Consider the following 27741-nt stretch of genomic DNA (forward strand, 5'->3'; position numbering starts at 1 on the left):
AGTACTTGGCCGTTGACAGCGTTGTCTCCGTCGAAAAGAAAATTTTATTATCGCCTAACAGGCGTCATGTCTCGTTTTACGTATTACTGTTGGTCAGAGACCCTTTGTAAAGCGATTTGAGCACGTTTAGTGGATATTGCGCTTTATAAAAAGCTAAAGTTTAATGTAAATAGCCTACTCTCAAACTATAATGTGCGAGTGTAAAGTATGTGCATGCTAAATCAAGCCCGCTCATATTTGCATGCGGCTATGTGGTCTTGTGGTATGACACTCGCTTTCGGATCGGAAGGTCCTGGGTTGGAGCCTCGCTCGGCGCATAGTTGAGTCCTTGGAGAAGGTCCTTTACTCACATACTGGTGTAAAATGAGTACCTGGCCGTTAATAGCGTTGTCTCTGTCCGCCTGGCAGGCGTCATGTCTCGTTCTACATGTTACGTGTTGCTGTTGGTCAGGGATCCATTGTAAAGCGCTTTGAGCACATTTAATTTAGTGGATATTGCGCTATATAAATGCTCATTTTCTTAATTGGACCTGCAAATAGAACGTGTACTTCGCTGCATCCAGTACTGACCTGTTGGGATCAACAATGTCTAGAATGGCTGTGAATTCTGGGTCTGCATGTCCTTCTTCCACCATGGGTAAGTCGTAACCAAGGGCACAGAGACAAGACTTGAACTCTTGGTGATCTAGTTTGCCACTCTTCTCTTTGTCAAATTGTCTGGACAAGCGAAATATAGATAGTTCGAAGATGACGTCACGCAGGTCTTTGTTATTGTTTTTTGCCATCCGCGTTTATGAGTAATGCTCACTGGACTGTATTAACCTGATTATAAACGTTCATGGATACACACAGTTTTGTGTGTTGGTCCGTTATACTTCCGGATGGCAATGTTATGAGCTTCTTAGCCAAGCGCATACTATCTATAGAAAAAGTATATCATTTGGATTGTCAGATGGATGGTCAGTTTCAAGGCTATGACACTTGCTTTCGGATCGGAAGGTCCTGGGTTATAGCCTCGCTCGGCGCATAGTTGAATCCTTGGAAAAGGCTCTCTACTCACATTCTATCACCGTACTCAGGTGTAAAATGAGTACCTGGTCGTTAAAAGGCTTGTCTCTGTCGGAAATTGGAATTGAAATATCACCTAATAGGCGTCTCATCTCGTTCTATATGTTACCGTTAGGCTGTTTGCCTTTGCAAAGCACTCTTGAGTACGTTTTGTTAAATTTGATTACATCTGTGATTCTCATCAACTTGACATTACACTAAATTGTTTTCATTAGTTACATCTTGACATAACACCATGATAATAATGTGTTATATCGCCTCAAAGCGGTAATATGTCTGGGCTGAACCAGGTTCTAAAAAGTCGATTTACAGTAGACATGACGAGAAATAGGAGATTTCTAATTTTGCCATCTATGTCTTTTGACTTCAATTAAAGATAAGATTAACCCAAGTTTTATTTTTCAGACAATAAAACCAATTTCATTGTGCGGCTATGTTGTCTTTGTGGTATGACACTCACCTTCGGATCGGAAAGTCTTGGGTTCGAGTCCCGCTCTGAGCGACGCATAGTTGCGTTCTTAAAGAAGGTTCTTTACCCACATTCTCTCATCGTACCCAGGTGAAAAACGAATACCTGGCCGTCAAAAGCATTGTCTATGTCGGAAAAAAAATTGTAATAATAACAGGCGCCATGTCTCGTCCTACATGCAAGGTTTTGCTATTGACTAGGGATCCTTTGTAAAGCGCTTTTTGCACGTTTAGTGGACATTGCGTTATATAATTTCTAAAAAGGTCAAAGCTCAAACACAATTCTTAGATTCTAAATCACCTAGACATTATACCGCTTTGAGGTGGTGTATTACAAATATTTCAACCATTCATACTTGAACATCTTGGAGATTTCTTTCATGACATCTTTCGAAACGTCTTTCCTATTCATGGTCTCTATCTCCTGCTTCAAGCTGTGTTGTGTCCTCATACATAACTCATCAAGCTGATTCAATTGCTGTGTCAGTGTTACTGTACTGTGTTCTGTATAGCTGTAATATAATCATAATATTGCAATAACTCTTAATAAAATGTTTTAACCCTCTCCTTATCAACGATAGGAAAATCGTCACATTCGTTACGATGCAACCGACAATTATCTCACTATTTCTATTGTACATCACAAAATTTAAAGAAATGCTTTGATTACAGCTATAAATACTAAACACTGCGTTGTAGACATCATTTTGCTGAACAACAGTCTGTATAGAATGCACTTGTTACTTTTTTGTTTGATTAACTAAAGTCTATTTTTGTGTCGGGTGGGTGTGAATTTCGGGGGGATTCTAAAAATGGCTGATAAGGAGAGAGTTAAAGTAATCCGTAACACTACTTTACTGTGCTCTATATTATAGCTATGATATAAACATAACTTGATATGAATAATAATGAGATGTATAGCTTACGATATAAACATAGCTTGATATGAATAATAATGAGATGTTTTAAATTAAATCAGAGATGTCGCTTATTGGGCTTTCTGTTGCACCATATAAAAATAACTTTAGAATGAATGTAAAAAGGATGTTTTAAATAAGTCAAGGATGTCTCTGTACTGTGCTTTGTGTAGCCACAAGTATAATCATAACCTTATCATGAATCTTAATAAGATGGTTTAAATTTAAGTCAGTGACGACGCTGCATTGTGCTCTCTATAGCTACAATTTAAACATAACTTAATAATGAATTTTAATAAGATGCTTTGAAATAAGCAAAGACGCCGTTTTGCTATGGTCTAAGTAGCTATAATATACATATAATTAATCTTAAGGTTTTTTAAAATAAGCCAGAGACGCGCCACTATGAAGTGCTCTCTGCAGCTACATTATAAACATAACATTAAAATGTATCTTAATATGATATTCAAATTTAAGTTAAGAGATTAGAGAAGTGATTCAATAAGAGAATGACCATCACTTCAAAACGGTATTATGTCTGGGTGATCCAGATGCTGATAAAAAAATGAATTTAAATTGAAATAAGGAAATCCCGCATGGTTGTTATATTATGTATAACTAAGGAGATGAAAAGAGAAGGGAAAAAATGACCGGTAGAGACAATAGCCTTTTATAGGAACTATATTGGACATGAAGTTGAAGTGAAGTAAATACTATGACGACAGACAGAGATCCGTTGTATCGCCTTAGGTAACACTCAAGCACCACCAGACCAGAAAGATAAGTAAGTACTTACTGAGGTGAGGAAATAATATAAAGGACAAACCTGTTTACTAGAATCAACCTATCCCCCATAGCGGCATGAAGATCCTCCAATCTTTTCAGAGATTCTCGCTGAGATCGTACTTCATCGCTCTTTTTCTAGAGGAACAGCAATAGAATATAATGCATAGGATTCTTGCACAACATCTAGTATTATAACGTACAAGTTCATAAATCACACACGCAAGGTTGGCAAGTTCATGTAATGTGAATAATAAGCGCACCTCAAAATTCCATCGGGTGTATTAACTGCTTCCCAAATCTTAGAAAACACGGTCATTTCTAAGTAAAACATAGAAAATATTTTAAACATACGCGCACACAGTAACTAAAATTATAATATTAATAAGATATAACAATTTCATTTTTTACTAGAGACAACGATGATAACGACCTTGTATTCATTTTACACAAGAAATGGTGAGAGAGAGAATGTAAGTAAAGAGCCCATTTGAGCTCAATAATATAGACAAATCTCAGTTGAGTTAATTTTCCTCCAAACCCCCAGTCTCTGGATCTATTATATTTTAATAAATGATATGATAAGATTCTCAAAACTCTAAAGAGCAAATCAATCTTAGGACATTCAGCTCACTATCTCATGAGCTCAAGTTTGTGCGGTCCATCCAACGTCATCTTACTAATTTTTTGCTCGATACTATTGAGTTTCACAACTTCAGACACCCTAAATATATTCAATGAAAGTGGAAAAATATTAAGTAAATTTACCTTGACGACATCTAGACGTTTCTTTGGATTTCCTGAGTCTATCATAACAACAGTTCTGTGAATAACCAATTTGTAAATATTACATTGAACGAGGGCGTATGGTTATTTCATTATCAATATAATACACTAGATTTGCATCTGACAATAATTCTAACCAAAAAATATAAAATATTATAATAATTTCGAAAGTTTTTCGACAATAAAATATTATGATGAAATTATTGTCAGTCTCGTAGACAAAATACAGCAAACCGTGTTTTGCAGGAGATCATTATGTGGAGACAAAATATAAATTTTGAACTTAATTCTCGCATATTGATTGTTTAAAATTTAGATAGATATCAAGATTCAATGATTAGCTGGAGACAAACGTTTTGTTATAACATCCCTGATGTGATTACGTTCTACAAAAAAATCAAATGGTGCGGCTATGCGATCTTGTAGTATACCACTCGCTGTCGGATAGGAAGGTCCTAGGTCCTGCCTCGCTCTGAGCTTAGTTGAGTCCTTGGAAAAGACTCTTTATTCACGTGCTCTCTCCGCAATCTGCTGTAAAATAATTACCTGGTAGTTAAAAGCGTTGTCTCTGTCGGAAAAATTGCAGTATAGCCTAACAGGCTTGTTCTTGTTCTACATGTTACGTGTTGCTGTTGGTCATGGACCCTTTGTAAAGCGCTTTGAGTACGTTTAGTGAATATTGTGCTATATAAAAAGCTCAAGTTAGAATACTCGATACACAAGGATGATGATCTGTTAAAATCCGGAGATTTTTTTTGTTTCTCATCGATCCATCTGCCAAATCAGCTTTGATTGGATAATCTGGTTATTAACAACCAGACCTGTCTTTTGCTACGAAAGATTTGAAATTTTAGTTTAAATACATTTGAATCATTATTATTATTTGTTGATCAAGAACGTTTTTCGTGCCATAGAGCGATATTCAATACTTAGAATCAATTTCTTGAGGGAAAATTGGTAATTTCCTTAGTGAAGTAGATTAATTATTTTTAAGCTTAAAACTACGAATCTTTAAAGTATCAAGTAGGCAGGGTCTATTTAATTCTTAGTGACCAACTAGGGAGAAAGCCTGGCTCGAATAGGGATCGAACCCCAGATCTCCCGATTATCTTGATCAGGAAGTTCGATCCCAAGTTGAGGCAGGCTAATTTTAGGGGCTGATTTATTTCTTGTATTTTTCTTTCTGGCCCCGTTTCATACACACATTTACCGATATTAATTTAGTTGATTTTTACCTAGTTTTTCCCAACCACAAACGGAATTCATTTTCTGCCCGGGCAAACTGTTTCCTTAACTGATCGTTTTCCTCTTGACGAGCAAGTTCCTTTTCCAGATCATTGTCTCTGTCCTGTTGTTTTAAAAAAGTAGTAAAAGTAAAATTTATACCTTTTGTTAAATTCTTTGAGCTATGTCAAAGAGATGATTCCCGTTTAACTATAATAAATGGGAGAGAAAAACATTGTGATTCAACACCAAACAAAGTTTGTGACGACAGTGGCTGAGCTGTACAGTATTTCGCTCTCTAACATCATCGATGTTGATCATGATGAGAGAGTGAATGAAAGAATGGAAGATAACGATACCAGAATTCAAATGCCAGGGTTTTGTTTTTGGGTTAAGCACGTTTCGCACTTAAATGTTAATTTAGAGATTGGCACATATTAACGGGTTGTCAGTACAAAAAGGTGACATGTACTGTATAGGATAGAAACTTGACTTGACTTTACATAATGACTGATCAAGAAATAAATAAATCAGAGAGAATTGTATTGAGCATGCTGAGTATCTAAAATAATACAAATTAAATAGATTTATTGGCACAAATTAAGATGATAACATGAGAAAAGTATATCCCATAATTTTGCCTCATTCGGTTTCTCCATCAGAGAGAGACAGCAGCTGCTTCTAACTGTAATCGACCTTATCATGACGACGAATACAATCTGGAAAAAAGCAACATCCCAGGAATTGTCTTGAATCCGGCAAGCAGCTACGTCACGATGCAATGCTCAACCTTTGTGGCTATGTGGTCTAGTCGTATGTCACTCGCTTTCGGATCGGAAGGTCCTGGGTTCGAATCTCGCTCGGCGCATAGTTGAGTCCTTGGAGAAGGCTCTTTACTCACATTCTCTCAGCGTACTCATGTAATATCGCCAAACAGGCGTCATGTCCCGTCCTAAATGTTAAATGTTGCTGTTCGCCAGGGACCCCTTGTAAAGCGCTTTGAGCACGTTTAGTGGATATTGCGCTCTATAAAAGCTCGTTTTTCTTTTTAGAATATGCTCAGCTACCGAGAGCTATCAGAAAGAGCTACACATAAATAGATGAGCGATCTTATTTACCCTGATGATCTTCTGCAAATTGTTCCAAGTCTCTTCCAGTGCCTCCATAGTAAACCAGGTGTAGGGATTGGGTCCCACCTTGAAGCTCTTGATTTGGGTGTCCAAAGATTCCAGGGACTTGAAGTCATCACGAGCTGCACTCAGTGATGCCTTGAATTGTTCATGAGCTTCTTTCAAAACCTAGAACAAAGAAAATAATAGACTTTTAAGATTATTTGACTAGTTATGAGTAATTCTTAACTCTCAATATGTGACCCATCGTGTCATTTGGTTTTTATATCGGAATAAACGGGATGAAGTAAAGTCAATTTAAATTAAAAATGATCAGTATTTAGAGATACCAGTTTGTTTGGGGGTTTTTTATTTTTGTTATGTTTGCTTTTTGTTTTATTGTTGATTTTTTTTGGGGGGGGGGGGGGGTGGTATTTAGAAACAAAACTCACTCAATCAAATGAGGACATTTATTTTACTTCACGTCTTAGGGGCTCGCGTGGCTCATCAATATGGTCTTTGCTTCTTACCCAAAAGATACTGAGTTCAACTACCCGCCTTGCTGTGAGGCATGGAGCAAGTATCCTAGACCTAGCTCACTTTTCGGCGCTGCACTGTGGCTAACGCCTGGGTTATTCCCGTCTTCCCTTGGAATAGACCCTAAAGGAAAAAAATTCATCTTTTATCATATTGTTTTGTGAGGATTGGTCACGTATTATGTTACAGTGAATGACATAATCAGTCGGATGGTGAAAAGGTTTGAACTGAGATATTGCCAAGTTTAGTTAGAAGGTCTATTTTTATCAAAAATGAGTTCTTGTCATAAATTGTTAAACCAACATTTGTACATCTTCGGGAAATATCAAAGCTTAATTTCACTTCTAAATATTTTTTTACAGCTTGTCAAGTTGAAAAAGTATGAAATTTGAGAAAAGTTGCTGGATACCTCTCTTATACATCTGACCATAACTTCATGAAAAATCACCTGATTTACTTCAAATAAAGATTAAAATGCTTTTGGGAGAATATTTTTTTCAGAAAATGCAAAAGAATGCAAATCCAAAATTTTCGCCTTCCTACTGATTATGTCATGTACTGACACGTATATGAAGTAAAAGGGTTGTGGTCAAAATGAAACAGTAGGAATTGTCAGAGTTGTGTGTTGTAATGAGTCACTCACTTTTATCTCTTCTACACTTTTACAATGTACAGGCTCTGTCAAATCTTCCTCGGCACTTGTATACCAACTGTTGAATTCTGACGCCTTCTTGGCAAATGCTAGAGATAGATCTTCGATCTGTTGGTTTTTGTCCTGTGAAGAATAAAATAGTTGCATATCTTCAATAAAAATAGAATGACTGACTTGTTTTATTGTGCGGCTATGTGGTCATGTGGTATGACACTCGCTTTCGGATCGGAAAGTCCTGGGTTCGAGTATCGCTCGGTGCATAGTTGAGTCCTTGGAAATTGATCTTTACTCACATTCTTTCACCGTACTCAGGTGAAGAGTACCTGGACGTTCAAATCGTTGTGTCTGTCAGAAAAAAAATGTAATATTGCCTACGGGCGTCATGTCTCGTTCCATATGAAACTTGTTGCTGTTGATCGCTATGTAAAGCGCTTTGAGCACGTTTAGTGGATACATAAAAGCGATATATAAAAGCTCAATGTTGTTTTGTTTTGTTTTGTTTTGTTTTGTTTTTTAATATGTCGACAGTTAAAACTTCAGATTAGTTATGTCTGACGTCAATTGGGTTCTGTGACATTGTCTAAAAAATCTCATTAATTCCAACTGGGTGAGTGACGTCAATTTCGTTCCTTTTATAAATGCAACACCTTTAAAGGTTTGATGATTTCTGCGAATGCACGAAACTAATATTACACAACTGTTAGAATATTGCGTCACTAGTCCGTACGTATGTATGTGTTCATGTGGCTATTATCGTCACCATCGTTAACTTATAGTCTGACAGTGACCAAAAAATGACGTAAAAATGCCAGTCTTTGGCAACAAAAGAAAACAAATCGTGAGTTGTATTCAATAGTTCAACCTATGGGATCAATTGTTTCCATGGGCACTACCAACGACAACTCACTAGGCGGTGCAAAAACCAAATAATGACGTCAAAATGCCAGTCTTTTTGGGTTTCAGTGTCAGGCTATAACTTAACGATGGCTATGCTATTACTCGGGTCACTGACCGATGGACTGATTAATTTACGTCCAAAAAGCATTCACTCAATAATTAGAATACCTGAGATTGCAGCAATTTCTGTTTCCTGTCATCAGCATCGGCCAAGAGTTTCTGCCAACGTGCCATGACAGCGTTGTATCGTGCCTCAATAGCTGGTGTCTGCTCGTGTTTGGCAGACAGGAGTTGATCCTTCAGGGTGGTGATGGTGGAGATTCCCTCCTTCTCAAAGGCTGCCAGACCTGCTGCAAACCTTTCCTGTTGAGGTAAACAAATAATAATAATAATAATAATAATAATAATAATAATAATAATAATAATAATAATAATAATAATAATAATAATAATGATAAAAATAATAATAATATAATAATAATAATAATAATAATAATAATAATAATAATAATGATAATAATAATAATAATAATAATAATAATAATAATAATAATAATAATAATAATAATAATAATAATAATAATAATAATAATAATAATAATAATAAAATAATAATGATAAGAAGAAGAAGAAGAAGAAGAAGAAGAAGAAGAAGAAGAAGAAGAAGAAGAAGAAGAAGAAGAAGAAGAAGAAGAAGAAGAAGAAGAAGAAGAAGAAGAAGAAGAAGAATATTGTTAATCAGACAGACTCCGATGAAGAACGATGAGAAAATAAAATCATGAACGTATCGGACATTGACCATGGGACAACGAAACAAAGAATGAACAATGAACAATATACAGGGTGTCCATAAAGTCTTTCCCTGATTTAAAAGACTATTCTGAAAACCGTTATAGATATTTGCATCTGGTATTCGCCATCTTCTAAGGAAGAGTCATGCATTTATGCTCGTTAGTCATCAGCCCAAATTACATCAACAAATTTAGCAAAATTAACCTGAACTTAATTAACATAATTTTTCTCTTCTTCTATTTTGGAATTGCAAATGTGCCACCGAAATCTATTTGTGTAATGTGATTGCATGAATCAAAATCGTCTATGGCAGCTCAACAAACTTTCACAGTGAGCTGTTTGCAGACCAGTAAAAGAAAATGATTATATTTTTAAAAAGGATAATCTAAATTTGCTGAGACACACAGGGAGAGATTAATCACACTCCCGTCGACCAAGCGATTTTTGTCACACTGTTGCTTTTCTGAAAGAGAAATAGAGAAAAATGGGGTCTTTTAACTCTCTCCTTACCAACCCTTTTCACGATATACCACTTAGCAGATTGGGAGCCCAAATGCTTAAGTGAATAAATAAGTGAAATATTTCATAAACTATTTATCATTGATTTACCATCCATAAATCGAAGACAGTTGATTAAACCACATAGATACTTGTAAACTTGTATTACCTGTTTTTTAAACGAGGTCTCATCTTTTGTCCCGAGATCCCTGTCATCATCTTGAGATTTTAGATGGGTTTCCTTGTCGGCTGTAGATTTTTTTAAAAATTGAATTCATGTAGTAGAAACAGTATAACATGTACTAATTAAGAAATTGAAGAAATTGTCTAAAACACTTCAAAAATGTGTTACTGATTGAATATTTATTAAAACAGTGGGGAAAAAAGTTTGCAATGTTTTATGACCAATAACTGATTATCATATCGGTTAATATTTGAAGACGGAATTAAGTCAAGGTAAACATTGAGATTAACATTAGATGTATTGACGTAAGAGATTTGGCTTGTGACTGATTTCAAAACAATCCTAATATTGTATTTGATGCGTGTAATGTTTTAGGAAGCTTCTATAGCATAAAGAAGCTTTGATAGTAATCTAAATAGAGGATCAAAATCGTTAGCTTTTCTACCCAATTCCTTGTCCGCCACCAACACTAAAAATCGTCATTCGACGATAGTGGAAAAATGAACAAATAAAAGGTTTGACGTATTGGATAATGTCTGGTAGTGTTCTATAAGGAGACTATGTTAACTGCTATAAGACAAAGGGCTTTGAGCACATTTGGTGGATATTGCTCTATATAAAATCTCAATTTTAAAAAAATTAAGTGCTATAAGACATATCTTATTAGTTTTTTTTTTAATGACCAGCCTTGAATTTCATATAGAAGATTACGGTATTTTTCTAACAAAATCAAGGCTTGCTCACAAAGCCTTTGATGAGATAAATTGAATTAGAAAAATAAAAAAACGCCATTTACCTATCCAGCTATCGACGGCGTCCGTCTTCCATATAAACTGAAGGTACACAGAGTTATCTCCCAAGGCAGACTTCCTTCTAGTGGCGACAGACTCCAATTCTTTCAACTTTTCTTCCAGTCCTCGGATTCTCCGACTTATACTGTCAGCACTATGGTCACCCTGTAACAAAATAAAGTTTTAGACAATTTTAATGAGGAGATTTTCTTGTCAGAGAGACCCGGTCAATTGGAGTAAAAGGTCTCTCTCTCTCTCTCTCTCTCTCTCTCTCTCTCTCTCTCTCGCTCTCTCTCTCTCTCTCTCTCTCTCTCTCTCTCTCTCTCTCTCTCTCTCTCTCTCTCTCTCTCTCCCTCTCTCTCTTTGACAGAATGACACTTCTATTTGTTTGATACACCCTTTTTCTCTTTGGTTTTTACCATTTTCATCTAGAGAAATTAGGAGCAGGCACCGGTATAAGATAAAGATTTGAACAAGTGTGTATGAAAGGTGCAAGACAAAGCAATAAAGAAAAATACAAGGCAAAACAACCATCCCAAAAATCAGTCTTCCTCGACTGGGGATCAAACCTCGGACCTTCTGATTACCGGTCAGGTGAACTACCATTACATTTCTATCTTTGTCTGGCACGTTTTATACACACTTGTTCAGACCCTTTACATCTTTAAAAATACTGATCTAATGGATCTGTAATAACAGTGTTTACTTCGGGATTTTAAAACTTATAAATACGTATTCACCGCTTTAAGCAAAGACTCCCCTTCATTCATGATGTCAGAACACTTGTTTTTATGGGTCTGTAACTCAATCACTAGTGATTCATGTTTTGACAACAGTCCTGAAACAGCATCTAAATGATCTCCCAGATCGTTCGAGTTCGAAGATAGCAGTTTCAGTTGATCTTCAATCCATGACTCCTCCTTTTCCACGGAGATCTTGAACTGCTGGAACGCATCGCTCTGTTCTAACTTTCCGTTTCTGTTGATGAAGTGGGTAAATAATATTTAAACTATGGGTTAACAGCTTCAAAAAAGAACAAAATATCAAACACGGAACGTTTCGGGCTCAAAACCCTTCTTCAGCCAACAAAAAAACAACAATAAAGACATAATTACATTACTAAATTACAGACAGACGACATAGATTTTTTCTACAGAAAGGACCTTAAAATTCTCTGTCGTCTATCTGGAATTTAGTAATGTATTTATGTCTTTATTGCTTTTTGTTGTTGGCAGAAGAAGAATTTTGAGTCCGAAACGTTCCGTGTTTAGTATTTTGTTCTTTTTTAAAGCTGTTATATTCATTTTTGTTTATTACTTTTTACAGTCCACAGCTTCTAGCAGCCTAGTATCACTTAAACTGGGTGTTAATACTCTTTATGGCATTGGAAATAGAATAACGTCCATCAGATCTTGCGAGACAAATAAACTTACACCCTTAAGCGCGCGTGGTATCTTTAGATACCGTCACCTAGGCGTTCCACGGCTCGATGTAAATAAAAAATTAAACGTCTGAAATAACCAGGAATCATCCAGATTATCTAATAAGTGAGCAAACTGGAGGTTGATAATCCAACTCGATAAAAGATTAAAGCAAAGGCTCGAACCAAGGACCTCCTGGATCACAGTGCAATGTCTTAACAACTCGGTAACATCACCTTCTATGAGAGCAAAAGTGAAAATATCAATATTCAAAAAAAAATTAAGGGTATAATATAAAAATTTCAATATTGCTCATTCTGATTGCTAATGATATAAAAATAGATAGAAGGATACAAGAAATAAACCATTTCATAAAATAGGCAACCTTCCTTTACTGGACATTGGAACTCAAATTTAAGCACATCACTCCGGCGACTAGAGAGTCTGAAGTTCAAAACCCAAGTAAAAGAAGGCTGATTTTTTAGGGATGATAATTTCTCGCATGTTTATATCTAACACGTACAGATTTCGACACAGTTTGTTGAGGGTGAAAGTGCCACCCAAACACATGCAAGTAAAACTGGTGAATCAACGTTTGTTTCCGCCACTAATAGACTTCAACAGTCGTGACGTCACTTCCCTCGTAATGACGTATAGTAACTTAGTAACTGGTTCTAAACTATCGGAACAATGGCGGACGCCCTTATAAAATACTTCGACGAGCATAAAAGTGCATCCAGAGGAGAAAAACATTATAAATCTTATCATGTTTTGACTTTTACACATTCTGATCACATGACATGTGAAAAAGTTCTAGCCAGCATGAAGAATAAATAGTACCGATTTTCTTTGTTTAGAACCAAGCTGCTCTTTGCTGGGCGGACGTGACATCAGACTATTGAATCCTATTTAAAGGCAACACTTGTTGTCCATAGGCTGGAAACGAAATTATGTCGTGTTGATTTACATTGTGAAATTTGAATTTATAATGAAAAATGTGAGACTTAGGTTATATTGTTATCTTTATTTCAAAAAGATAACGATAAGTAATAAAATGTAAGCTTCAATTTATTGAACGAAGACAGATAATGTGGATGTTTCGGATTTCACCTTAACTCTCTCCTTACCAGCCGTTTTCGGGATTTTCCCCAAAACTTCACATCTAACAAACAAACAAAATAGATTTTTTATCACTCAAAAATAATAGCAGTAAGTAACAGCGATAAATAATTTCTTTAGCAAAACATGCTCTACAACGCACTGTTCATTTTCTATAAATTTTATGATGTACAAGAGAAATTTGAATAAGAAAAATGTTGGTTTTATCGTAACGAATGTGACGATTTTCCTATGGTTGGTAAGGAGAGGGTTAATCAACAAAACACGATGAATGAAAGAAACACTAAAGACGAATGAGAAGTGTTGAAATGGCGCAGCTTAGGTAAATGAGCAATAACATCGTTTATAGTATTGCTTATTTACCTTAACTTATCGTTATTTTTTTCCTTTGAGCTTCAAGCAGCAACCTTTTCATTATCATTAAATATTCAGCGCATTATGATACCTTAATTGTAAAAAATAAACCAAACAAAAATGTCTCATTTCAAGCCATTATATCTTTAATACCACGTATAGGCATTTCGTCAATAATAATAATGTCTTGAGTATCACATCTTATGTCCAAATTATTGTTGACAATAACAATTCATTAATGATATCACCAACACATTAGTGACTATCTTCCCCGAACCTAGTGGTAGACATCTCTTTCAGTTCCATCCAGCTGGCCTCCAATTGTTCAATTCTTGTCTCAATTTCACCGTTTTCATTGTCGGACTCCGCTATCAGTTTCCTGACAGATTCTTTTAAAGCCTGAAAAAAAAAACCTACAAAAATTATGGAGCCAATGACTGATTGGTTACTTGTATCAACCTTTGGGAGATTCAAGAAACATTGAGTGTGGTTATTGATTGAAAAAGTGATAAAAGCTGATCATTTGTCCCAGTATTGTCAAAACAAAACAAACAAACAAAAAAAGAAACAAAGGACAGCATTATGAGAATATCGCTCAAATTTTTAGTAGTCTAGCGTTGTGTCGTATGGTGAGGCACATAAAAATAATGCCTACCTAACGACACACAGAGTTTAAAGAGGACTTTGAGAGATTAGCGAAGACACAGTTATATGGATAGCGATTTGCATTTAATTAGCACAAAGTTAATGCATCAGTGAAAGAATGACAATGAAAATAGTGCTTATCACAATTTCTTTTAAAATTCCCTGGGATGATAATAATAATAATGATGATAATAATAATAATAATAATAATAATAATAATAATAATAATAATAATAATAATAATAATAATAATAATAATAATCATAATAATAATAATAATAATAATAATTATTATTATTATTATTATTATTATTATTATTATTATTATTATTATTATTATATTATTATTATTATTATTATTATTATTATTATTATTATTATTATTATACCTGAATAACGGGTTGGTGGTTTTCAATCTCAGCTTCTAGCCTGCTGTGTTTCTTCTTCAGTCCTTCAATTCCTTTTAGAGAATGTCCAAAATTCTCTGAACTAACCAGAAATTTCTCCTCTCTGAAAAAAAACACACTTGAGATTTTATCAAAACATTCAGATGCTCAGAAACTATGATACTTAAAATTGAGTTTTAAGCTTAATGAATGAGATTCGAATTCAGATAAAGTCTTAAGCATTTTAAAAGCATGATATAATTCAATACCATAAACGTACCCCAAAGCTTAACCCCTTTACTCAATTTGTGACGCTGCTCTCTTGGTGAAACTTGAATTATCTCGTGTCAAATTTCAACAAATGCCCTCTTAAAGACTTTCCCTCAGATTGAATTTATAATATATTAATGAGATCGATAAAATATTTGTTAATTCATTACCTAATAATAATGTTATCAATTTATATAGAACTTGTCCCATACAATATATCTCTTGGCGCACAATATACGTGACACGCAATATATACATTATAAAGAAATTAATATGCTTATAAGCCATAGAATTCATAATGTTATCTTCAGAATAATGAATCTTATACATTTTTAATTTTGATAAAAATTGTCCAAAATAAATGTTTCCCTTATGAAAAAAGTAATAAATAAATCACTACGAGAGTTGGGGACGAGTTCGAAGTTTCGAAAGTAAGAGTTCAAGAACATTTTATACCCTTCCAATGACTACACTCGTGTTATTTATCATTAAAATTTATCCTTTTTTTATAGCAACAGTTGAAAATTTATTTAACATCAAAATACAGATAAAAACATGGAAAATTCTTGAGTAAAAAATCATTAAACGTCAAACTCTTTTATTTTTCTTGTAAAACCTGATGCGTGCGGGAGATGAATATTTCCCGAACTCCTATGATTAAAAAAAATAATACAAAGGACAAAGGTGATGCATCATAACTTTTTTCTACGTACCGTTTTTTAAAAATACGCCCTTTCACAACGGTACCATTGGATAATGTCACCAAGGCATTTCATGAGGGAATGTAGAAAATCCATCAAACAAGATGTCTGATGTCATCAGAGATCACACATATTGTCCAAAGTGAGCAAATTGAAGGTTAACAACCTTGCCCAAGGAAAAAAACGAAAGTGCCTGAAGTGGAGTTTGAACCCGGGACATTCCGGGTCACATTGCAATGCCTTAACCACTCGGCCACTCCAACCCCCCCCCCCCCTCCCATTCCGCCCTACATACCATGCTTCATTAAAATTAGGGAATCTTTAAAACTAAATAGGTCAATAAAAACCGTACTTGATCCAAGTCTCTTCCTCTTCAACATCCTTCAAGATCTCATGATATGTGCTGGCTTTGTTCAGACGATGACGACGGTGGACTGCTAAATCCTTGATCCTGGAGTTTGAAATGGAAAAAAAAAAGAAATTAAATGGGAGAGAATGAAATAAAGCTTCAATTAAAATTACAACGGCAAACCATGTGAACATTTCTGTTGTCCTCATTGTCAACAAAACGCGATGAATGGGTCACTTCAGACGGAGAGGATGGCGTTGTTTGAGACGTGGGGTCATATCTTTGACCAGTTAATTGCCGTTATCTGGAAAAACACGTATTTAAAAATTTTGCAAGAATAATTGTCCTTCAAATATCGATCGATTTAAATGACCATCATCTTGGCAAAAACTTCTCAAACCTGGAAATTCCAAACATGTGGATCGTGTGAGATTTTTGTCAAGATGAGGGCCATTTAAATCGATCGGTATTCGAAGGACGTATTTTAAAATATATGCGTGTTTTTTCTGGAGTACGACAGTTGACTGGTTAAAATATCCGATGCAGAGTTGCGTTTTTTTAGGCTGACATCGAGACTTATCTTATTTTAAATAATAATTCTGCTTATAAATCAACTGGGTCAAACAGCAAAGATCTAGCCATTCAAACAAAGACTGCCGTACTCTGAAAAGATCACGTTTTAAAGCTGTCTCAGATTTGAGAGTTTTTGACCAGATTAGGGTCATTATAATCGATTACCATTTGAAGGACGAGTTTTCTGGCGATAATCTTTTTAAACGTTTTTTAGAGAACGGCAGACAAGAACAACGAAAGCGATTAACTCTGAGAATGGGTTACGTCGCCGATTCTGCACTCTTGGTGAAAAGCAACTTTAGCACGTTTAGTTGCTATTGGGTAAAAAAAGGTCAAATCTTGTATTCATTACGACTTACTTTTCACATCTTCTGTCAAGTGTCTGCTTTGTTGACAAAATGCTCTCTGTGTTCCACACTTGAGCGTCTACAAACTTGCCTGCTTGAATGTTTAAGTTTTTGATGAGGTCCTGTATTATGAATGCAAAATGTTATAGTAGTAGTAGTAGTAGTAGTAGTAGTAGTAGTAGTAGTAGTAGTAGTAGTAGTAGTAGTAGTAGTAGTAGTAGTAGTAGTAGTAGTTGTAGTAGTAGTAGTAGTTGTAGTAGTAGTAGTAGTTGTAGTAGTAGTAGTAGTAGTAGAGTAGTAGTAGTAGTAGTAGTAGTAGTAGTAGTAGTAGTAGTAGTAGTAGTAGTAGTAGTTGTTGTTGTTGTTGTAGTAGTAGTAGTAGTAGTAGTAGTAGTAGTAGTAGTAGTAGTAGTAGTAGTAGTAGTAGTAGTAGTAGTAGTAGTAGTAGTAGTAGTAGTAGTAGTTGTTGTAGTAGTAGTAGTAGTAGTAGTTGTAGTAGTAGTTGTTGTTGTTGTTGTTGTTGTTGTTGTTGTTGTAATGGTGGTGGTGGTGGTGGTGGTAGTAATGTTATCGTCTGAGCGATAACTATCAGCACGTAGTATACATTTTAAACAGCATTAGTTGTAAGAGATTGAATGGAAAATGTGCAAAATTAATTAATGGAAAACAAGAAAAAAAAACAAACAAAAGCTTTCAAATATAAACAAAACAAAGAGTGCCTCACCTCAAGGGCAGAGATATCATCTTCCATCAACTGGTGTCTCTTGACCAGGTTTTGGACAGATGCCAAGTCCTTGCCGCAGTCCTCAGATGTCAATATTTGCTCCATCTGGTGAAAACAATATCATCATTAATATCATCATCATCGTCGTCGTCGTCTTCGTCGTCGTCGTCGTCGTCATCATCACCATTATCATCATCATCACATCCATCAGTATCATCATCATCATCATCATCATCATCATCATCATCACCATCATTATCAGCAACATCATCATTATCATCATCATTACCATCATCATCATCATCATCATTATCATCATCACGTCGTCGTCGTCGTCATCATCACCATCATCATCATCATCACCCTCACCCTCACTACAACTATCATCATTATTAGTACCCAATAGGTGACAACATTACTCACCTCTTCAAACCTTTGATCAACAACCTTGACCCCAACATGGAACGACTGTTGCCTCATGAGCTCCTTTAATCTGTCATTCTTTTCAGCAGATTTGGTGGTAAGATCTTCCAACATGTCCCGTAGATACGACAATCGATTTTCAAAAGCATCCTTACGTTCCTTAGGTTGACGCTCACCTAAGAGGTTTAGAAATCAAAAACGTTTAAAATTAAAAATCATCAGGGGTCATTCCTGTTTTGAAAAAGCATTGACCCCGAGGTGAACTCTGTGTCAAATGCTTTTTTAAAAGAAAAAAAAAGAAAGCTTGAACTTTTATATAGTGCTAATATCCATAAACGTGCACAAAGCGCTTTACAAAGAGTCCCTGACCAACGGTAACACGTAACATGTAAAACGCCTGTTTGGCATTTTTTCCAACAACGTTGTTAACGGCCAGTTACTCATTTTACACCCCGAGAACGGTGAGAGAATGTGAGTAAAGTGCCTTTTCCAAGGACTCAACCATGCGCCGAGCGAGGCTCGAACCCAGGACCTTCCGATCCGAAAGAGAGTGTCATACCACAAGACCACAATGCCACGAAGTCCAAAAATGACCCATAGACTCAAAAAGTGTTACTTCCGGTTTATTGAAAATTGAATTTATATTTCTAAAATCGTCCGAAGTTTAATTATATTATTGCAGAGAAGGATTGTAATTTCAAACCTTGTAGAATTCTTCAATCATAATAAATCTGATCAGTTGACAATTCATTTTTGATATGTGGTTCAACCCAACTTAATACCGAATTGTGTCAATAGTTACAACTGTTTTCTTTCATTATTAATGGTATTCATTTTATGAATAGCTTTGGCTTCTTTATGTAATTTAATGAAATGTATCTTTCATTATTAATGGTATTCATTTTATGAATAGCTTTGGCTTCTTTATGTAATTTAATGAAATGTATCTTTCATTATTAATGATATTCATTTTTAATAGCTTTGGCTTCTTTATGAGAATATCCATCACATCAGGACTCCTAAAGATTTTTCTCTACAATTTGTTTCACTGACTTGGAATTGTGACTCTTTTAACTGCAAAGTCCCAAGGTTGAGAGTTTTATTTTTGGCCAAGCGGGACAATTTCAATCGACCGATTTCTGAGGGCGAGTTTACTGGACAAAATTATAAAACACGCGGGTTTTTTCCCTTCAGAGAACAACACAATGTTCATAGTATTAATATCATGCTGTCCTATTGAATACTAAAATAAGGCACGCCATAAATATAGATGTCTACCTTCGAATTAAAATTAAAAGTCACTTCAAGAGAGATATTTTATTACATTTTTAGTTTTCTGTTATTTCAATCCTTGAATTAACTTTTGTTTTGTTTTTTAATTATTTGTTAATTTTTAATACGAAATTCTTTTTTAAAGGTTCGCCCCGATGTCCTTGTTGGTGAAATATAGAGCAAACAAACAAATCACCCAAATCAGGATTTACTTTTCCCCCAGAAATAGAAGACAAACATTAAATTTTATTAATGAAAAATACTTCAACTGACCAGTTTCCATTAGAGATTTCAGCTTGGCAGCATTTGCTGACACTCCGGCTTCAAATGTCTGGTGTTTGATATACTTGCTCTGGGTGTTGGTTGGGTCCTTGTAAGACTCGTCCGTGACAATCTGGAGTTTCTCCTTGAGCCAGTTTTCCATCTCATCAGCGTCTTGTGATAATTGCTGGATGGTTTGGGTCTCTCTGAGTTTGGATTTGTTTTCTTTGAGAATGTCTTTAAGATTGGCCCAACTGGTGGAAAAAGAGAAATGAAATGGTTACAGTTGGCAGACTGGGGTAGTTTGGCAATGATTTGATGAACAAATATTGCATGTTTGGTTTTGATATTTGGCCGTTTAATGATTAATGTTACATACATTTAACTTTTAAAAAGGCACATACAAAAGAAACGAATTCAATTGGTGACGTTGTTTGATTCCATGACTTTTTGAGCGAGAGAGAGAGAGAGAGAAAGAAAGAGATAGAGAGAGAGAGAGAGAGAGAGAGAGGAAAGGGAGAGTGAGAGAGAGTAAGTGAGAGAGAAGGAGGGTGAGAAACAGATAGAGAGGGAGGAGGAAGAGAGGGAGAAATTTAGTTCCAAACAATTTTTAGTTCATTATTTTTGGCCACACAGAACATTAGGGTGGCAAATCATAGATAAATGACGTCGATTAACAGGGGTCGAGCTAATTGTAGAGTACTTGATGCTAAATTGAAGGGCCACAAAAGACATTTGTATAAACCTTGACCAGAAAATAACTGCTCTGATTGGAAAAATAGCTCTATAAATTGTTAAATCTAACCAAACTTTGGTTAACGTGTAAATGTAATTTTAAAATTATTTTAGGAGAGTGGGGGTATAGCATATACTTTGCCTAATTTGAATTTAGACTGAATAACTTTGAATTGGTCGAAGTTGAATTAGATGTTTTTTTCATTACATCTGAGAAAGTTGAATATCTGAATGATTATCTTCCATGACACTCTCGCTGCGATTGTCAGTGCCATTATCTTATAATAATAAATCCTTTTCAAAGAATGGTAGAAGTTTCTATTACAAGTTGAACATATCGACGCTTTCACCTGCTTAGAACTTGGTCTTGCTGTCCAGAGATTGCACTGGCATCATAATTACGAGATTGGATCAGCTTGTCGGCCAAATTCTGAAGTGCATTGATCTTCTGTTCCTGGAAGTTACAATTTAAAAATAATATTAATAAAACAATTTTGAAGAGCACATTGTATATAAATGATGATTTAAAAAAAGCTGATTGGAATTAAAATTCTGCAAAAGATAAAAAAAGGGTTTCTTGTAGTTGACTTGCACTATAAAAGTAGACTTATGGAAAATAGTTTCTAGATATTTCTTCATGGAATATATGTTTTGTGTTTTACTCTGTTTTCACTAAAAGCCCAGATTAGACAATTGTTAAGCCTAAAATGCTTGGGCAATAATCTCACCTCTCTGGTTACATGTGACCCAGCACCTCAACCTGGTATTATGTAATTAAGAATGAAACAGATGCCCAAAGTATATTTACTGCTACGATTTTTTAAAAAATCTTTTTTGTCAATGTCCCCTCAATAAAACATTCAAAATTTATATAAGTTTCATATATTTTCTATAAAATTACTTTTTCAGAATCTTAACCATTTCGACATAAACCGTTTTGAAACAGCGAGTCACACACATCATTTATTGTTCTTTTTGGTTGAGGTAGATTGATTTTTGGGATGGTTTTTTTCTTGCATTTTTCTTTCTAACTTGTGCACCTTTTTGATTTGTTATTTACCTGAGCATTAATGGCGCGTTCGAGATCTTCATGTTTCCTAATTAGGATCTCCAAATTGTCGCCGTTTGAAGTGTCCCCAAAGAAGAAAGTCTCTTTTGATGCTATCCAAGATTCAGCTTGTTTACAGTCACGGTCAAATAGTTGTAGTTCCAGACACTGGTCAAGCTTTATGCGTCTGTTTTCCCAGGTTCTAGTAGAGATAATAAAGCATCTCCAATGAAGAACAAAACATAAACTAAACTTTCACTATCCGTTTTGCTAGCGTAAGTCTATGCGGTCTGGTATGACACTCGCCTTCGGATCGAAAGTTCCAGGGTTCGAGACCTTGCTCTGAGCTGCGCATCATTGGAAAGAACTCTTTACTCATATTCTCTCACAGTACTTCGGTGGAAAACGAGTAACTGGTCATCAACAGTATTTTTTCTCTGTCCGAAAAAAATTGTAATATTGCCTATCAGTACGTCATTTCTTGTCTTACTTGTTATGTGTTGCTGCTGGCCAGGGATCCATTGTAAGGCGCTTTGAACACGTTTGTTGCCCGCTATATAGATGTTCAAGTTTTTTTTTAATGACATTCACATTTGAAAGCCAGTTATTTGCAATTTCTAAAAACTACTTTTCTTAGAATAAAATCTGTTAGTTTTAAGAAATTGTCAGAGAAATATGTGACATGTGACATGCTTTCAATGGAGCTGATTTTATACAAGAACTAAAAATCCTCATTAGGGGCATTCTGTGTAATGTGGACCACTATCCTCAGCTACCGTTTCCCAAACAGACACGGAAAAGGAATTTGGGCATGGTATAATACCAATTAGGGAGGCTACGTGGTATGGCACTCGCTTTCGGTTCGGAAGGTCCTGGGTTCGGGCCTTGTTCGGCGCATAGTTGAGTCCTTGGAGAAGGCTCTTTTCTCACATTCTCCCACCGTACTCAGGTGTAAAATGAGTACCTGGCCTTTAACAGCGTTGTCTCTGTCCGAAAAACAAAATAAATGTGTATTATCGCCTAACAGGCGTCATGTCCCGTCTTAAATGTTGAATGTTGCTGTTGGCCAGGGACCCCTTGTAAAGCTCTTTGAGCCCGTTTAGAAGATATGTTGCTCTATATAAAAGCTCAATGCTCAATTTCTGATTTATTTAACGAGAAAAAGTTCGACTTGATTGAGACGTAATAGCAGAATCCTGGTGGTATAATATACATGGGAAGTTGTTTGTTTTAATAATTCATTTAGTTCACAAAGTGAAAAAATAAAAATTGGAGCAGTTGACGTAAAAAGAGGTCTTACAATGAGTCACAAAAAGAATAAGATAAATGTAAGGACCCATAAACCATTACAGACAGAAAATGAAGGAAGAATTGCAAAGAAGAGAAATTAAGTTAGTTCCTGTCCCCAAATAGTAGGGGGAATTAGGCTAAAACCGTGCAAATTCGGGATGAAAGCATGGGAATTTGCATACAGGTTACAAAGACCCATTCAAAACCCATCTTCTATAGAACCACTCTGGCAATCAATCATACGTATCGGTTTAAGGTCTTAGATTTTCCCTATTACAGCTATATTAAACAAGGGAAATAACTGCGTAAATACATATATTTTCTTCATATTCATTGTATTAGGGGAAATTGGGGCGGGGAAGCAATATACAGCAGATCAAAAAGTCTCTTTCTTCTTCGCCGATAAAACCTAAGCCAATATACCTTTACAACTGATCAATGTTTTAGTTTGAAGTCATTCAATGCATGCAATAGAAAAAAATATATATTTATGAGAGTTTTAGAATGTTACTATGGGGATCAATACATGAGTGATCCTCGTAACGTTATGTGAATCACACTACCATTTAAAATTTCATCTAAGCTATGAGTCTCATCTAAAGATTGTTTTGACAAGGAATAAAAATACCTGTTATCTTTAGAAATAAGGAAATGATGATTTTTTGGCGAATTCGCTGAATTTGCTGGCTGTCTTAAAACTTTTATAGCTTTTTGTTAAGTGGATCATTTTCTAAAGTCAAGAGTTTCCCCTGTATATATTACTAACACATCAAGAGTATAAAATCTTACAGCTAATTGATATTATTTGAAAATATCATCATTTAAAAATAATTGTAAAGGGAAGAATTGTAACAAAACAGCTTACGGGTATTGGGTGATTATTTGAAAATTAGTATTAATTTCATGATTGAGAAACTTAACCAAAGCTTGTATTCATTACCATCTTGTAAAAAAAGATTATAAAGATTAGGAAATTCTAACTGTTTTTAACACTTCAATATGTTATCTACTTACGTGTGCTAATATATTGAAATTTTAATTCTGAATTTTGCTAATTTGACAAGTTTATACGGATTGTGTCATTATTCAAAAATCTTATCCTCTACCTTAAATAATAGATGCAGAAGAGTGTGATGATAACCGAAATGCAGAATGGATTCCCTTAGAAAGCGCTTAGAGTCTGGTGTCTCGAAGTTATAGCGCTATATAAGTTTTCAGCATTATTTCAGCATTATTATTTTTAGAAGAACTCATTCCGAGTACTTACTTTTCTAGTTCCAGTCTCAAATTGGCCATTTCTGTCATCCTTTGCTTGATTTCATCACTGGCGTAATGTTCTTTCCGACACATTAGTTCACCTTGGGAATCAAAGGCCTTTAAGATACCTTTTCTAGCATTTATTTCTGAGAAATGTTCCTGAAGAAAAAGGCAAAAAACAAAAGAGAAAGAAGAAAAAATAGAACAATATCAATACATCTTTGATATAATTACGTCATTCATTACTATACATCTCTTTTCCAAAATGCCTCGCGGTCGGACGGTAAGGTCTTGTTAAAGAGTTAATTGTTGTTGAGCTAGTTCATTTATCGTATAGGTGACAATCACTGATCGGCTTTGTGTCCTTCGAGGGTCCCGGTAGCTCAGATAGTAAAGCACTCTCTTCACAAGAAAAGGAACCACGATCGACCCCGGGTGCAGTCACGGGATTTTTTGTAGCCCTATAAACAAAGATGAAGACGGATGTGAGGAACGGTTAAACTTCAATAATACACAAGACAGGAAAGCGGGGAAGAAAATTTGTGATGTCACACCTTTTACTTTTCTGGTTCCTCAATGGAAGTGTGTATGTAATGAATGTGTTACATATTATTTAATCATAAAGTGGCATAACTATTTCAGTAGCAGGATGTATAGGCAAATTTTAAGATTTACGGGAGCGAGGATGGGTGGTTTTATTTGACAGCATATTTAGACTAGAAAATAAGACCTTATCACTCTGAAACCAGAGATTGCATTCAGTCCTTCAGAAGAGTAGTTTTACACTTTTAATGAAACAATAACCAGTTTTTTGACATCACACTTTTCTTACCTATAACCGTTTCAGCTTACTCCTTTATTACAAATTGAAATTGAGATGTAATAAAACCAGAACACGTTCCATCTTCATACATGTTTGTTTCGATAAAGAGTAAACCCGAAAAGAAAACACAAATGTGTCTTTTGTTATTTTTTTTAACTTAACATTTCTCCACATTCGTGTTAATTTGGATTAATTTTCAAGCAGCATATTTTGATTAAATAAGAATGTTATGTCTCCCCAAATGATCACCTGATGCTTGTCTAAGAGAGCCTGAGTTCCCGTTACATCCTTGGCCAACTCATCAGAGGATACCAATGTCATCATACTGTTGATCCAGCTTGTCAAATCTCTAGATGGTTGGGAAAATGGATGGATGGATGGATGGATGGATGGATAGTTGATAGGTAAACAGGTTTAAGATAATGCGCACATCTATACAGAGCATGTTGAAATTTCAGTTTGCTCACTGCTGCTTGCCAATAAACTTTCGTGGTGTTTGTGTTTTGACATCATTACTTCAAACAGTCCATAGAGGGACACAAGATTGTTACTGAGTTTGAAACCACATTTTATAGGTGGTGAAGTGAATGACGTCATGTGTGACCCCTCATCTCAAAACGGTATTATGTCGGGATGATTAAGATGTTGAAAATTGAATTTATAGCCAGAAATATCAGACTTGGGTTGATTTTTTAAAATGTTTTTTGAGGAGAATGAATACCATATTTTATTGTGCCAATTAGCGATCATTCCAATTTTTGACCAGATTCAATTTAATGTGATTTTATAACATCGTGTTCATCCCGACATAATACAGTTTTGAGACAATGGGTCACATTGTAGAGCGACCCTCTCGCGGCCAGGTGGAGGTGCCGTAGTAACACTCTGGCCGTGGGTTCGATTCCCAATCGCCGCAAATGGTTTATACTCTGTTGTCCTCTGGCACTTCTCTAAACTTAGTTCATTTTCTTGTTATTATACTCACTGTAAACTTTACGATGCTTTATTTATTCCTCCTGTTGATTATGTAGAAACAGATCTCCACTTCATGCAGTTCAAATTTCATGTTATACACATTTTCAAACCAAAATTCTTACAATGTCTGTGCTAGAAGGGGCCGCGTAATAGAAAATAAAATTGGACAAAAAAGGAAAATATAATTTCATATAATTATTATAGTCTCACCTAAAATCACCGAAGAACTTCTGAATATCAGAGGCGTCTGACAACTTCTCTTTCCTGGCATCTGCCTGTTAATAAGAACAAATAGAGATATAGCTTCTCAATTAAAACTTTTACCTCGTTTCAAGTCTATCTTCGTAAATCTAATTAAGGTTCAGGCGATCTGGGGACATTAACTTGCACTCATTTTTCAAATTAAGCGTCTAAAATTTTTATGTCTTCTCTAATTACATAGAATATAACTCAATCTGATATTATTTTGGGGTGTGCCTGACGCCCAAAAGTGAATTTATGGTCAAAATAATTAAAAATAGGAAAGTTTGTTTTTTTTTCATTTAAAGAAACTAGATATTCAATCTCTTCAATAAGACATATTAACCTAACCGAAGTATGATAATTATTTAAATTATAGATTCCGTCTCCAACACCAAAATCATCTCTAGCAACTATCAACTCTCAAAACAATGAGATTGTTGGGTTTTTAATACTTCATTTCATTCTCAAACAATAAGATCGTTGGGATTTTAACAATGAGGTTGTTGGGTTGTAATATTATATTTCATTCTCAGAACAATAAAAGTATTGTGTCTTAATACTTTATTTAATTATCAGAACAATAGTTTATTCTGCCACTTCCAAAATAGCGAAGGTCAATTTTTTTCACCTTTATGTTAAGAGAAGTCCACATTCCATTGATCTCAGTCTGATGTTCACAGATTTCTTCAGCTTGGTCAGGGTAGGTCTGCATTAAATGCTTGGCTGCTTCGTCTAACTCACGAACCTTTGTAAAGGAAAATGAGAAATTTCAATTATCAAAACTGAAACAATGCTGCAAAGTAGCAAATCATACTTTTGTGGTTAAAATATATTAGAACACCAAAAGACCAATAATGGGAAAGAATAATTATTATAAGAAAAATGGAAGAATAGCTTTTTGTGTAATTTATAACGGAGTGATGGTTTTATAAATATTTTGTCAAATCTGTTCTCGTTTACAACTGTAGAGCATAGACACTTACACGGAAGGAAAAAGAAAAGCTTGATAAATTCAATTGAGAAGAACTAAGAATCATGTTTAACATCCATTATAATACGAAAATTATAAACATACAACTCAGAAACAACAGATAGCGCACATTCGAGGTCCAATGTTTGAGACTATTTGCCAAGATGAGGGTCTTTTAATGGAACGAAATCTGGAGGACGAGTTTTCCGGCCAAATTTTTAGATATATGTGTTTCCAGAGTACGACAGTTAAGTGGTTAACAATGCTACCAACATTATTTCTAACCTTGTCCCCCAAGGCAGCGAGATCCAATTCCAGAACTTGATGCTTCCTCTGCAGAGCCTGAACACTTGCAAGGTCATGGCCATAATCGTCATTGTTGAGGACATTGTCTTTTTCTTTGATCCGATCCTTCGTCACATCAACCTCTCTAAAGGAGATAAATGAATGAAACACACTTTCCCATGGTTTGATTTGTGCAATGCAGCTTATAAGAATTATTCTATGACTAAATGGCAATTTGTTTACTTTCTTTCATTATAGCAAACACGTTTTGTTAGAATTTATTTTATATACTTTTGTGTTATTATATTGGTTTTGTGAATTTGAAATGATATATATATATATATATATATATATATATATATATATAATATATATATATATATATATATATATATATATATATATATATATATATATATATATATATATATATATATATATATAAAATGCAAATTGTCACTCAAAAAAAATGTGAGTGACAATTTGCATTCTATATTAGCTCTAACCATCATTATCGAGCACTTTCGTACCTACGAGTACCCACCAACACTCATAAATAAATAT

General features: G+C 35.0%; 1 protein-coding gene across 1 annotated transcript in view; it reads right to left on the reverse strand.

The window, feature by feature from the left end:
- Positions 1-27741, reverse strand: part of LOC144980014 (spectrin alpha chain-like) — a 35679-nt gene that overhangs the window by 1293 nt on the left and 6645 nt on the right. The window contains exons 4-28 of the mRNA XM_078927450.1: positions 27178-27322; positions 26551-26667; positions 25890-25954; positions 24954-25053; positions 23892-24040; positions 21347-21536; positions 20637-20740; positions 19564-19805; positions 18019-18194; positions 17596-17700; positions 16884-16993; positions 15955-16053; positions 14635-14755; positions 13878-13999; positions 11447-11684; positions 10712-10871; positions 9901-9980; positions 8610-8804; positions 7536-7667; positions 6365-6544; positions 5258-5370; positions 4005-4059; positions 3280-3374; positions 1893-2048; positions 571-717 (exon numbers count right to left, since the gene is read on the reverse strand). Of these exons, the coding sequence (XP_078783576.1) occupies positions 571-717; positions 1893-2048; positions 3280-3374; positions 4005-4059; positions 5258-5370; positions 6365-6544; positions 7536-7667; positions 8610-8804; positions 9901-9980; positions 10712-10871; positions 11447-11684; positions 13878-13999; positions 14635-14755; positions 15955-16053; positions 16884-16993; positions 17596-17700; positions 18019-18194; positions 19564-19805; positions 20637-20740; positions 21347-21536; positions 23892-24040; positions 24954-25053; positions 25890-25954; positions 26551-26667; positions 27178-27322 (3396 nt within the window). The remainder of the gene's footprint in view (positions 1-570; positions 718-1892; positions 2049-3279; positions 3375-4004; positions 4060-5257; positions 5371-6364; positions 6545-7535; positions 7668-8609; positions 8805-9900; positions 9981-10711; positions 10872-11446; positions 11685-13877; positions 14000-14634; positions 14756-15954; positions 16054-16883; positions 16994-17595; positions 17701-18018; positions 18195-19563; positions 19806-20636; positions 20741-21346; positions 21537-23891; positions 24041-24953; positions 25054-25889; positions 25955-26550; positions 26668-27177; positions 27323-27741) is intronic.

The sequence above is a fragment of the Berghia stephanieae genome, chromosome 9 (genome assembly GCF_034508935.2).
Source record: "Berghia stephanieae isolate SIO BIC M18660-M18661 chromosome 9, UCSD_Bste_1.3, whole genome shotgun sequence".
NCBI lineage: Eukaryota > Metazoa > Mollusca > Gastropoda > Nudibranchia > Aeolidiidae > Berghia > Berghia stephanieae.